At 39.3% G+C, this 14,450-nt stretch overlaps 1 protein-coding gene across 1 annotated transcript; it reads right to left on the minus strand.

Moving 5' to 3' along the window:
* On the minus strand, nt 1-3,626 carry LOC121959218 (NADPH oxidase organizer 1-like). The gene is made up of 8 exons (XM_088070361.1): nt 3,468-3,626; nt 3,305-3,385; nt 3,142-3,214; nt 2,333-2,516; nt 1,983-2,191; nt 1,785-1,898; nt 1,403-1,520; nt 1-1,185 (listed from the first exon to the last, which is right to left on the minus strand). The coding sequence occupies exons 1-8, from the start codon at nt 3,540-3,542 to the stop codon at nt 552-554; spliced, it is 1,488 nt and encodes a 495-aa protein (XP_087926487.1). The 5' UTR covers nt 3,543-3,626; the 3' UTR covers nt 1-551.
* Nucleotides 3,627-14,450: the final 10,824 nt, after the last annotated feature.

Raw genomic sequence — 14,450 nt, forward strand, 5'->3', positions numbered from 1 at the left:
TTGTAACTTTAGTGAAAATGTGATTTTATTAACATGTTTATTAAACTTAAACATGATGAAGGTGCAAAGTGAACAGGTTAAAGCACATATTGCGTGTTAAAAAATATACTTATTCTTACAATAACAGAAACAGAAGGTGATCATTAAATATCACCTGTCAGCTGACAGTCAGATTCAACAGAATTCATTTAGAAATAAAGTATCTTTTATAACATTTCAGAAGAACTGATTTCTGTGTGTTAAATGTGATAAACAGTAAGGAGAGAAACTTAGAATACTTAACAATCCCCTTAAATGTCCCCTTATCAAAGTTTACTGCTGTGTGACAATGTCACGTATGTCTTCATGTCCCTGCTCCTTCTGATGCTTCACTGAAGCTACATTATTATTATTCTGAGTGAAATATTCAAAGATGATCAAATGGGATTCATCGTACATTTATCTTGTCAGCATCTTTAATCTTTGCTCAGACAAGAACTGACAGCAGAGCTGTGAATGCTGCTGCTGAGTGACCCTGTGGCTTCCAGCAGCTGATAGAAGCTGCTGGGTCTCTAGCGGCTGTGGACGGACTCTGGCTGAATGTGGAGCCGGCTCTTGGTGGCCAGCGCTGCCTTGCGGGTCATGGTGGTGCAGCGGGTCAGGATCTCCTCAGTTTTGGGTCTGGGTGGCACCTTGGGAGTGTTGACAGACCCGGAGCTGTTAGAGCTGTCAGAGCTGTCAGAGCTGATGTCAGAGCCACGGCGGTCAGAGAGACTGAGATCAGGGCTGCTGCGTCCGCTGTCGCTGACACTCGGCTGGGAAGAGGCCGCAGGACTGTCTCTCAGGTTCGACTGGTTGCTTGAAGAGGAGCCAGAGAAGCTGACCTCAGTGCTTTTGTTGCTAGGGCTGCGTGCATGGCCGTTTGAGGTGGAAGCGTCCTTCTCCATCTGCGTCCATGTCTCAGAGAGGACATCCAGAGATCGGGATTTGTGGAGACGCCCGGGCACACTGGGCTCTACTCTGGACTGATGGGGAGAACCTGGTTCTCGGTTGGTGCTGGGTGGATGAGCAGCCAGAGGGTCCCTGCTGGTCGCCAGATTCAGAGTGGAGCTGTGCAGCTTACTGTTCAGGCTGTACAGGCCAGCCCGGGGGTTGTTGTACGGTTGCAGGTTCATGGAGGGGACGTAACCGGCCCTGCCGTTGAATCTGAAGAGACAATTGCAAAGAAAATTAATTTCCTCAACCCTGGATGAGACACTTGATACATCAACTCTTCTAATAAAAGTGCCTCTCAGACTCTCTGGACAGACAATGGGGCATTTGTTTGCACGTAAAGACAATGCCGGGACATTCATGAACTCTTTTAATGTCTCCTGATTCCTGTCCTCCACTGTTTGCAATGCACACAGATCAGATCAGATACCTGATGAGCCACCAGCCGTTGTCAGACTTCCTCAGCACCTCCACCACAGAGCCGATGGGCACAGACACCTCGTCCTCCTTCTTGGTGGAGTAACTCCTCACGGCACAGTACAGGGCGCCTGAAGGTCACACACAAGACAACAAGCTCAGGAGGTGCTGCACAGCTAAAATCCCTCTGCAGACAAACACACACAGAGTGTCTTTCTCACAGCAGAGTGCTCAGAGTTTTGGTTGAAGGGAACAGAAGCATGTTTCCCTCTGATGTTTAAAGAGCACTCCCCAGTGGTGTTTCTTTGTGAAGTAAAATGCTCAGCGTCTGCATCTGGCATGATGTTATAGCTCACATCACAAAAGATTCATACAAGCTTGAGATCAGTTCTCACCTGCGAGCTGGAATCCTTCATCATCATCATCATGGTCCTCTCCTTCCCATAACTCCAGGTAGGGAGCAGGAAACCAGGCCAGATGCTTCTCCTCGTTCTCCACCAGCCACCAACCTGCACAGGAGGTCAAACACACGGTCAGCACGACACAAACGGCGGTGAAGGAAGGTTTCTCTGCATGAGAGTTGACGCACTGACCTGCAGGGTCTTTGATCAGGACGTCCAGCTTCTCGTCCACAGCTACCTTAAATGGACGGTTCTTAGTGTCCTTTGTCTCGTAAGCAGCCACGCAGCGGTAAGTCTGGGTAACAAACGGGTGAGTGACGCTGCCTGCATGATGCCGAGTCCCATCAGCCCCTCCTCCCCCTGAGCCGTCGGGCAGATCATCAGACAGCAGGATCAGGAAGCTGTGAGAGAGAAGTCAGTCAGTTCATCATCATCATCATCATCATCATCATCATCATCATCATCATCATCATCATCATCATCATCATCAGCTGCTGTCGACCTCTCAGCATCAGAAGGAACTCGCTGACAGGACGACTCACCTGTTCTTGGTGAAGTCTGGCTGCAGGTCGTGGTCTTTGGGCAGGAAGAAGTGTGTGAGCTGCGAGCTCTGAGTCACAGTTTGGTCACACTTCAGCAGTTTGTCGCAGTAGCTCTCCAGGAACTTCATGCGTTGGACGGTTCGCTTGGATGCTTTGTTCTGGAGGCTGCTCCTCCTGGCCTGCCCTGAGAGACAACAGGAAACACCTTCAATACCAACTACACTCAAAGATTTTTTTATAAAAATGTTCTGCTGAAAAAGACAGCTAGAAACCATCGTATGCTGGCAGCCAGTTTACTTGGTTTTAGTTGGTCAAAGTTGGGTGGGCCACTGGCCGGACATGCTGGTGTGACCAGCCTATCAAGCTGCGCCCATTTATCTTTATGCACATCCCATGAAAGTAGACTTAACTGATTTATGCCATTTGCTTTTTATATTCCCCCTTTGTGACAGTTATTTCTCCATACTCAAGGATATTGATATTGTTTCAATTTTACAGGAATGTCAATGGATAAACCAGCTGGAGTGAGCACCACAAGCTGGTATGACGGGCTAAAACCTCAAACATTCTGCAAAAATATAAATTAAGCTGGTCAAACAAGATAGTCTACCAATTTAACCATCTTATGCTGGTAAAGCTCTTTTTTCCAGCACTAATGCTCACACCGTTGAAAAAAAGAAGAAAACATTGAAAGAAAGGATGCTCAAAGGCGACACATTGGCCCTCAGAGGACGTGCAGCTGAATAAAGCATGTTGGTAGTGATAGAAAACTTAAATTACTGGCTGCAGAAACAGAGAAATAATCTCACCTCTAAATTTGGGGATCACTCTGTCGTTTTTCTTGAAAGGGTTCATGAGAGGGAACCTCTTTTTCAGCTGCCTCTGTTTGACAAAAACACAATTTTATTCATTATGATTCCTCCAAAAGAAATAGCACCCTGAGGACAGAAAGCAGGCTTTTTCTTTCCTTACATGAAACTTCTTGAAATCCTGGAAGGACCTGTATATGATCACTTCAGTCTGGTCGGACCAGAGCACAGAGATCATGAACATCTGTGGAGAGATAGGAAATACAGGGTGAGAGCCCAGAAAGAGACTGGCCCTTAGATTGATAACGTGTGAGGTGTTAACTCACCTTGAGTTTCGGTGTGTCCCTGTGGACGGCTCCGATGATGCGGGCACTGATTACAAAGCGTTGTTCAGCAGCCATCGTGCACTCTGCAATGTCTCAGCTCTCAGGATGAATCGCTGCTTTATGAACCTTCAGTCTCTGCTGGTCTGACACATCACACAGTCTGCTGCCCAAGATATAGGCTGCACACAGAGGAGGCGGAGTCACACCGACAAACACCTGAGGGCTGCAGAGCAGAGCATGCACAAATGTAGAGGCGGGTTCACACAGGTAGAGCTGGGTCTTTTGTCATAACCATCATACAGGAGTGCTGTTATGACAAGAATAATTACTCATCCGGGTACCTGCCAAAAAATCCCCAGCTTATGTAACTGCTGGTTCACTCTGATGATCATTTATACACTTTTAATCCACTACATAGCAATGCACAACTGATAATGTGGCCTAAATCAGATTTTTTTAAAAAATGTGTGATATGATTTTAGTACATTAGAGGGAAATATTTCTCCTTTATCTTTTCATATGTTTAAAAAAAACATTCTGACCAGACAGGTGGAGCTGGATATCACGTCACGCAGATAAGCATCATGTGGGAGAAAAGACGAGCACATTTTCCAGAAAAAATCTTGTTCTCTTCCTGTCCCAGTTTAGTCGTTTAGATTATGATTTATAATTTTGATCTGATGCTGACAGATGTACACACAACTTCTATTGCACATCTGTGAATGAAAAATGAATGGTTTTATTTCAAACTAAAAATTAAAACATATTATAAACAAACAATCAAAACAAAAGTACAGTGTCTGAAAAGGTGCAGGTAGAAGTAAAACTTATATATCCCTACCTGTTTCTCTCTTTTCCCCTTTCAAGTCATATATTTCAACACTCATATGTTATTTTAACAACTTCTATATTATTTTATATTATATCTGTCCTGGGAGAGGGATCCCTCCTCAGTTGCTCTTCCTGAGGTTTTGTCAGGGGAGCTTTTTCTCATCTGAAACCAGGGTCTAAAGACAGAGGGTGTCTTTAGTTTTAATGTCTCTTGAGGAAATGTTGGGATTTTATGTTACATAAATAAAACTGACTTGAACTTGAAGTTAAAGGAACCATGTACTCTTTCTTTGCAGTGTAATCATCAGGAAAAGAAGCACATTCAGTCATTTCTGAATACTTTTTTGCATTCTGCAGCTGAAGGCTGTAGTTTTGTGTTTGTGCTGACAGGCGAATAAAGGGGACATTTCATAATGCATTCATAATGTTGTTGCATTATTGTGAATCACCATCAAATTTAACATTTTTGGAGAGTTTTGGGCAACATATCCTTGTGGCATATAAAGAGGCAGCGAGTAAGAAAAAAACTAGCACAGGATGTCTGCAGGGGTGTATTTCCATCTAAAAAGCTAATTTTGAAAAAGAGAGGAAAATATGACTTAGTGTGTTTTCAAGAGCTGAACTACAAAACCCAGAGAATATTTTCATGACTGCTTCCCTCCAGATTTATGTGTGTTTGAGGAGCAGAATTTAAAAATATTTATATATTTCTACAGAAACTAGCCAATGTAATTCCTTTATTATGTCCCAAGCAGGTCTTACAGAGCTGAGCTGTAAAACCGTATGTTTGTATGTAAACCTATAGATTAAAGATTATTTACTGGGAATGTGTTTGACATGCTTTCTTAAAAATGGAGTTTGAGAGGTCTGGTTAAACACATCTCATAGCCAAGACCTTTTCTTCTGGTCATTTCAGTTATTTTTTTACAAACACATATCTGCATGTAAATACAGAAAAAAATAAAAAAGCAATAACTGATGGGTTCCCAGTTCTGCCTCTCCACCCAGATGGTTTACCTACCTTCAAACATGCTTGGCAGATATTACTCAGACTACAAACTGAAACTGACACTTCATTCATATGCAGATATCTGTTAATGGAGATTATTTCATGACCAAATACAAACTACTGTTTCTTTTCTTTTGTTTGTTGCAGATGATGAAAAACAAAGGGGACAGAGTGTTTTGGCCCTGAGGCTCTGAAGCGATCCAACTGAGGAAATCATTACCGCCTGAGTCAGTGATCTCTTTTAAGTTTTTATCAGAGAGCCCTTCCTCATTTTACTTGAGTTCAAATTTTCTTTGGACTGTCTTTTACTTCCTCATTTTTCACATGATATCACAAAATTTGTTTTTTCCTTTATCTTAATGTTTTCCATTAAAACTATGGCAGTCAGCGTTAATGCATTTAAATGATTAAGGTCCGTACATTAATGTGTTAATTTTTTTAAATCACTTTAATCACCAGCAGACATTGCTGCCTTTAAGAGGCTGTACCAGGCTGAGTTTTAAAGCTAAAGTGATGATACTGGTATCAAATGCAACCAGGAGACCTGAGGAGCTCAGCGATATCAACCATACCAGGCTGTCTTCTCAGAAGGGGGTAAATAATATTCAAAAGTTGGGCGAATTTTTGGGGATGGCAAAACAGCATGGCCATTTCACAGGGGTGCCTTGACCTCTGACCTCCAGATATCCGAATGAAAATGTGTTCTGTGGGTACCCATGAGCCTCCCCTTTACAGACATGTCCACTTGATGCTAGTCCCATGCAGTTTTTTCATATTACTTGAATCCTAATCAAGATAATCTGGTAAAAATGGCTTTACTTTGTCAATAAGAGATGCAAAATAAGAGATGCAATATAAAGGAATTGAATGCATGCAATGAAAAAAATAAGTTATTAACTGTTACATTTCTGCGATTAATCAGGATTTTAAAGAAATTATTTTTAGAAGCCCTAATTTAAACCTGTTGATTTTATGACTTGACTTCTATGATTTATTATCATAGAGCTAAGAAGATTCCTTTCAACCTCTGCTGTGGAAAAAGTTTCGACATTTGAGTCATTTGATGGTGCAGGTTGGCACACATTCCTCAAATGCAGAATTCACTAAAACGCGTCAGAGGAATTTCTGAGACTTCAAACAAAGAATATGAGCTGAAAGCTGAGCAGCCGTATCCGTGAGCAGCTCTTTTAAATTGTGTAATGATGGAAGGTTGATTACTTTGATTTGATTACTACGATTATGAAACCAAGGCCATAATTAATCAGTAAACACAATGCATGTAAACTGTTTCAGATTACATTTGACAAAGATAAAACATTTCAGTGTGTGATTCAGCTTCAGGTGGGTGTCAGTGTTTTCCCTGCTTTCAACAGAGATAAGAATTGAAAGTGAGTAAATAGTAAGATCAGTAAAGGGACTGTTTTATCTGCTGAGGGCCACACGTGAAATCACCTGTTGTTCCCGTCACAAACTGAACTGTACCACACATTATTACCACAGAATTACACCCTGACGTTACTGAGGATTTAGTCAAACGAGCTCATGCAATGTTATTACATTCTGCTCAATAAACTATGGTGAGGAAAAACAGAAGTAAGACAATGAATATAACTTTTATTCATCATTTATTTGCAGAAAGAAGGAAATAGACCAATTTTCTTGAGAAGAATCAGCTCCAGCATTTACTTAAGGAGGGATGGGTGCTGTTCCATGGGGAAGATTTTATTGTGTTTACGGAGAGCAACGAGGAAGTGTGAGGTGAATAATGAGTCTGACAAGTGCTGCTGATGGGAAAAGATGCCCTCCGGTTACACTGCCTGACAATCACCAAACTTGTTTTATGGATATGGTGTGTGTGTGTGTGTGTGTGTGTGTGTGTGTGTGTGTGTGTGTGTGTGTGTGTGTGTATGTGTGTGTGTGTGACAGAAACCAGGAACCGTCAGGAAGTAGTGTGAGATGTATTGTTTGCAGAGGAATGTACAGTGTACACAGATCGTACTGTACACTGACATCACTATTATGTGCAATCCCTTTTCACGCTATTCATATTTCAGAGCTTAGTCACTAAGCTTGCACAGTCCTGCTCTAATTGCAAAAATAAGTTTTAACTTCTAGAGATGCCGAGACTGTTGTACATGCTTTTTTTTCTCTTTCTGCTTTGATTAATGCAACAGCCTCTAGTCCTGTCTTAACCAAAAAAAAAAAACAAAAAAAAAAAACAACCTTTGAATCAACTACAGATTGTTCAGAACCCAGTTGCTTTTAACCCAAACCAAGAATCACTCCAGTTTCAGCCTCTTTATGGCTCCCTCTCTGTTTTATGATTAATTTAGGAGGATCTTAAGGATTACTTTTTAACTCCTTATGAACCTTTGCACAGTTTGAAATCCAGCACGGAAGATTTTTGTCTGTTCCAGAGTCCAAGACGAAGGCTAAAGGTGACAGAGCTTTTGCAATCTGGGCCTCTCCTAAAAGTGTACTTTTATGAGAAAGCATATCCTGATTTTATCTGAGCTGTTTGTCTGTGTTATTGCTATCCTTGCTATCTTAATATTTATCTTAATATTTATCTTAATATTTATTTCTCATGTTGATTTCTTTTATTGTTTTTTATTTGATATTTCATTTTGGTGACATTTTATGACATTCTAGTTTGTGTCATTTTCCTTGTGTTTTAAATGTGTGTAGTTTTATTGTAGAAGTACTCTCTGTTTTGGGAGGTGCTTTAAAACAACTTTATTATTGTTATCATTATTATTATTATATAATTACTATTTTTTTTGTTTTGTACAAAGCAGGTATTTAAAGCTGTGAGCTGTAAAACATAATGCTGATGATTAAGAGATTATTTAATTGGGACGTGTTCAACACACTTCCTTAAAGGAATCACATTCATGTGCAATGGAGCAGAAAATAAAGGCTCTTCTTTGTACCCAGCAACAGAAAATCTAATTATAGCTGTGATGTCAGAGACAGGGCTGGATTCCGGGAATTAAACCGTGTTGAGAAAAGTTTGCACTTTCATTCAGTGTTGGGAAGAATCCCTCACACAAAGGATTACAATTCAAGTAGGTGTTAAAAAGCTACAATAAAAAAACAAAAAAATTCCTTCTAGTAGTCTGCCTGGATGAGATTTTACCATTCTGCAAGTCTGCTGTGTTTCAGTTGCAGCCCTAGACTCTGAGGGGGTTCAGGCAAAGAAGCCAATAAGGGCCCTGATGGTTGTACTAACATATGTATGACAGTTAGGACAGTAAGCTATAGCTACCTTTACCTCGTGGTAACTAGCTGTCATACAGCTGGTAGAAGCCACAGCAGTGCACTCTTCAGTGCCTTTATGGCATTTTTAAGGGGGGTGTCTTGCAAAATGTACCAATATGAATGGCCTCTGGAGGCCTGTTTCCCCAAATGTTTAGTGAGGGAGGGCCCGGGGCCCATCCAGTCGCTTGTTATTATACATTGTTATTATACATTGTTAGTATATGCTGCTGGCCAAATGGCACCTGCCACATCAGCCTGATATGTGAACGGGTGGTGTCACTTGAGATCACAGCCAGATGGAACCTGTCGTGTGTGCATTGTACTAAAGCATTGCCAATAATAAACGACATAACATAAGGAGCGCGAGGGCACCTATAGGGCAGGTGGGAGGGGTAGTATATGGATCCAACAAACCCCGGACTTTCATGCAGGATACTGGTGTTCACTTCCAGTCTGAATGTGATGGGTTTTTTTTTTATACCTTATCAAATGCCTCTTCCATAATCCATAATAATGGTGTAAAACATGGTCAATAATATTTCTTAATTTGGAAATCCTATGCAAGCAGAATGGTCTTAGATGCACATGGGGAAAGCCTTTTCTTTTGTAAAAAAAAATATTTTTCATTGTTGTTGTTGTTTCTGTTGTTTTTACAGCATTAGCACCCTTCAGATGCATCTTATTTATATTTATTTGAAAAATTCTAGCACCACAGTCCCTGCAGTCATATTTGTGTCTTATCATTTAATATCAGAGCAGGCAGCTATGCAGGTGCAGTTTCAGGAAGGAGATGGAGAAGGAAGAAAGGATGAAAGAATTATATGATGTGTGGTTTTTCTGTAACACAACACAATCATCTGTGAATGAAATATGTGTAGGCACCGTTAACCAAACAACAAGTTACATCAAGGCTGCAACATCTGACATTAAGGCTGCAGTCTGAGAGCTTTATTGTGATGGAAAAAAGGTGAGTAAAAGTTTGATTTAAGATTCAGTGATCAGATTTTATTTGGAAAGAATCCACTAATGCATTTAAGTTTAAAATTCAGGTACTTGTGTTAATAAGAATTTCTTCCCAGCATCAGTCTGCCTCACTTTGGATGAGACTGTGCCATTTTGCAAGTTCGGTGTATTTTCACTCTTGGAGAAACAAATCTGAAAAAGTATTACACTGATAAAAGTACTTACACTTTACACACTATATTGTCATTATAGGATAAGCAGGCATGTGATGTTTCTCTTCTATTTAAGTGTCCTAGTACATCATGACAGTGGGACTCTGAGCTAGCCATCTTTATTTATACTATTATGATATGAATGATATAATATGGTAGCCAAACTATTTTTTATTTTATTTCTGACTGTATTTATTTCCTTTATGAAACCTTTGCTAAATCAGATAAATGAATTGAATTAAAGGCAAAGTTTGTTTTTGTCTTTCTATTTTTATTGTCTTCACTGTTCTAATCTTTAGAGATTTGCTATAGCAACTAACTCTCTCAAACAACACAGTATGAGAACAAACTGCTGTGCAGAGACTTCCAAGACTAACAGAGTTACAAAACAGGGCTTTCCTGTTAGAGTTATACAACACAATCATGAATGAAACATGTGGATACGCACACTTCCACTGACCTTGTTGGCTCAGTTGTTATTGGCAGACTCTGACACGCCTCTATAATTACAGTGCATCACTTTCTGCACATCCTGTCAGAAACTGCAAGTAAATGAACTCAAAATAATCTGCAGCCCCAGCGAAAAGCATTGGTCATTTTAAGAATGGTATTCAAGAGAATTAAAGGTCAGTGTGACCTTGAACTTCACCTCTGACAATCAAAATGTAATCAGTTCATCATTGAGTCTAAGAGGACATTTGTTCCAAGAATGAAAAAATTCCCTCAAGGTTTTCTTGAGGCATTGTGTTCACAAGTGTGGGAAAGAAGAGGTCACAGGGACCTTGACCTTTGACCTATGACCACCAAAATCTAATAAGTTCCTGGTTTGTGGTCTGTATTGTTTTTTTTCACTCATTGTGTTACCCATTGTGTCATGTGTTTTTAAGCATCAGAAAGAAAAAAAAAAACATAAAATGTTTATTTTATGTGATATTGTTATCTACTTTGAATTTGGACTATATCAGGGTTCATGGTTTGGCCCCATTGTGTTTTCCAGCTAATACCGCCCAGTTCTAGTCATCTGCAGCATATTCAGGTGAACATAAAAAATATTTTGTTTCAGAGTGTTGAAACTGATATATCTCAACAACAGAAGCACTTACAATGATTTTGACTATTCAGAGTGTCACCTTTCAAATAAGACCATGCATCTCTATAAACTAAGAATAAAACAAGAGCAACTTTCAGTTTATTTTGGGTAAGCCTTGGATAGGAGTTTTAAGAGAATTTTATAGGACCACAAGATCTTTTTTATTATTATTGTTCAAAAACTGTGGCGGCCTGATGGTCAAAAATGTATATAATGTTTTGTCTGTTTGTTGTTGTTCTAAACTTGAGATAGTTGCTATAGAAACACAATCCCTGATCCCATTTGTCATTCACATCATTCAGTATCAGAGCAGGCTGCTATGCAGTTTGAGGAAGAAGATGGAGGAGGAAGAATGGATGCATTCATTTCTAAGTTACATAACGAGTGTTTTTTCTGTTACAGTAATGCACCGCCCATGAAAATCATGAATGCACATAAATTATTGCAGAGACAGCTCGCTATCAGAAACTGTCAAAAACAAATGCAATCCTGCAAACAAATAATAAACTACTTCCCCAGCAAAAAGCATTTATATGATAAAACTAGAATTACCGTCTAGTGGTTGTATGCCTATGTGCACCAGGATGCTGCACACATAATCAGAACAGTTACAAGCATAGTGTCACCAATTTAGTATCTGACAAATGTCTCCCCTTCTGTCCCTGAGATATGGCGTTGAGTTATAGCCAAAAACATGTTTTGTGAGTTCCATATGACCTTTGACCACCAAGATGACCTTGAGATATCCCAAAAATGAGATGGATGCAAGTTAAAAAGTGACCATCAAATGTAGCACAAACCTCCACTTGAACTCAATGTTGAACTGATTTAACTTTTGGGCTTGAAGAAATTACCTAGGCATTCTTGAGATTTCGTGTTCACAAGAACAGGACGGACTGACGAATAACCTAAAAAAAAAACCCTCTTCCCTCACCGGAAGGGTGATTAGGAGTTTGATTTAGGATTCAGTGATCAGATTTTATTTGGAAAGAATCCACTAATGCACTAAAGTTTAAAATTCAGATACTTGTGCTACTAAGAATTTCTTCCTGGCATCAGTCTGCCTCCATTTGGATGAGACTGTGCCATTCTGCAAGTTTGGTGTACTTTCATTTTTGGAGAAACGAATCTGAAAAAAATTTACACTGATAAAAGTACTTACACCTCAGTCAGTCTGCAGTCTACCTTAAAACAATGCTGGCATGCCATCAAAGGGTTATTTAAGACTCTTTCTCCAGTTTCCCCTTTTAAACAACATATTTTTTCATCTTTGAGCTCGGGGAACGCATTAAGTATTTTAAAGTCAAAAGACTCAAGTCAGAGTGAAGTCATTGGTTTAAAAGTCTGATTTGAGTTGCAATTTTTCTTTTTTGATTTTGTCTACTTGAGTCTAAAGTAACCAGATTTGTGACTTGAGTCTACACCTCTGGATCAGATTACTTCTTCCAGAATGAGAGTGAGATTGTAATAAAGTCATGCTGAAGGAGTTCATCAGTATGATCCTGCTGGATGGTGAACGGGTGCTGCCCTCTCATGCTCGCTTGACGACTCCACAACACAGGTTTTATATCTTGTGATCATGAATTTCATTCTTTCACTTAACGTGGGATGAAACCAAACATCATCAGTAAATATAATGTAGTTATTTTGAGGCTTAGCTTTGTTTTCAGCAATCACAGGGTGATAACGTAACACAAAATATAGTTTCACTCTAAGTGACTTTATGCAGATTATTTCCACTGTGGAGTCATTACACTCACTGCAGCGGCGAATTAACATCTCATAAGAGTTTGAAACACAGCAGACCTTGGGCCTGTCTAATGAACTGCAGCACAAATAACTCAGCAGTATCCCACAGAGTGACATGTGCACACTCACACACCCTCCCACACATCGTCACACTTCTTTCCCACACTGTGATTTCATTTCATGGATCAGGACTTCTGCTGTTTTCCCCTGCATTCTGTTGAATTTTTGCTTCCCATTCGTCACTTCTGTCATTGATTTACATGTGTTTTCTGTAATAAATGACCATTTGTTACAATTATCTTCAATTAACTGCTCCTCGGGTTGATCTCAGAGTTCAGATGTTTGATTTTGGATGCGTCCACAGGTAACGACTCACATTCTCTGAAGTGTAAAGGCAGAACTCACAACCATGAAAGTGTTCACTGAAGCGTTAATGAAGCACATTTCACTTTCTCACTCCTGTTAAATGAAGCTGTGCCAATGAGATGATGATCTGATCTCCACCCTAAACTTTTTTTGCATCATAACAAATGATATTCATATTATTTGGATAAAGTGATTCAGAGTTGCATTTTCATTCTTTAATGATCCAAAACAAACCAGGAAAATAACTTAATTTTATCTGTGATTCATCTGAGTTTGAAGCCAAAATTGCTATGCTTTGGTCATCTAAAATCCATAATTAAGACATGATCTAAAAGTACAATCTTTTACTTTCTGTTCTTTGTATCTTTGCAGAAGAAAGTGAATGCAGCCTTATTGTTAAATTTGCAGAATATATAATAAAATATATGAGATTACATTTTCACTATAATAGATTACATGCTGTATTTCTCCTCTCTTGATTATTGTAAAGCCTTGTTAATGATGATGAGCAAGTAGCAAATAAAGGGTTTTGGGGTGTGTGATTTAAGGATGATTTAAATTATTAATTGTTTGGAAATGCATGATGCATAATGGTCACTACAATGGACTTGTCCATATGTGTTTCATTTTATTGTGACTGTGAAAGCATTAATTGGTGCAGCATCTGAATCGAAGACAAATTTACCTACGGGAACAATAAATTATACTGTACCGTATTATATCGTACATCATGCATCGCTGGTTATAATAACTGAACTACAATTAATACTATTATTGCAGCTTTGTTGCTCTTGAAAATATTCATCTGCTTTGCCTTTTTTTTGTTGTAAATCAGTTGGGGACACCTTCTTAATGGTTACGGTAGTTTGGTAGAAAGAAAATAGTTCTTCCATGAAAACTGCCTAAAACAAGGTGTGTGGATTATCTTCAGTAAGAAGAAGTAAGAGTGAGAATTTCTGAGATTTTTCAGATGTATTTTTTTAATCCACCTCAATGATGTTGGAGAGAAGGCAGATATCTCTACAGCCAATATCTCCAACACTCAACAACTCACACCGAAACTATCTACACTGATAAATAGCACTACAGGTAAGAGGAAACATATGGATGTATGTACATATTTTGGAGTGAACTGTCCCTTTAACTAATTAAAGAACCTTATGTCAGTTTTCTATTAAAATATGAGCAAACGGCAGTGAACAGTGTGTCAAATCATGAGCAACATAATAATAAGAGCTGCACCAAAGTAAAGTATGAATAAAGTCTTTTAATATACAGCAATATGATGTTTATAAGATTCATCATGATCCATTAAAACGCTGCACGAGAGTTCATTCAAGTATGTGCAGAAGCTGAAACTGAAAAGGTTCACAAACATTTCATCTCTGCAGTTTTTATAAAAAGGTTCAAAAGTAAGATTTAGAGAGGAAATGTGTTTTTGGTGTCTCATGAAAGTTTTACTCATGTGCATGTGGCGGGTGCTTTTTTATTTAACAATGTCC

Source organism: Plectropomus leopardus, chromosome 19 (assembly GCF_026936395.1).
Source record: "Plectropomus leopardus strain MGB_pleo_1.0 chromosome 19, ASM2693639v1, whole genome shotgun sequence".
Taxonomy (NCBI): domain Eukaryota; kingdom Metazoa; phylum Chordata; class Actinopteri; order Perciformes; family Serranidae; genus Plectropomus; species Plectropomus leopardus.

Excerpts from the sequence above, each read along its gene's own strand:
- LOC121959218 (XM_088070361.1), bottom strand. The coding sequence starts at position 3,542 with ATGGCTGCTGAACAACGCTTTGTAATCAGTGCCCGCATCATCGGAGCC. Across the intron at positions 3,386-3,467 it reads GGGACACACCGAAACTCAAG|ATGTTCATGATCTCTGTGCT; the intron begins GTGAGTTAACAC and ends ATCTCTCCACAG. Across the intron at positions 3,215-3,304 it reads AGGATTTCAAGAAGTTTCAT|AGGCAGCTGAAAAAGAGGTT; the intron begins GTAAGGAAAGAA and ends TTTGTCAAACAG.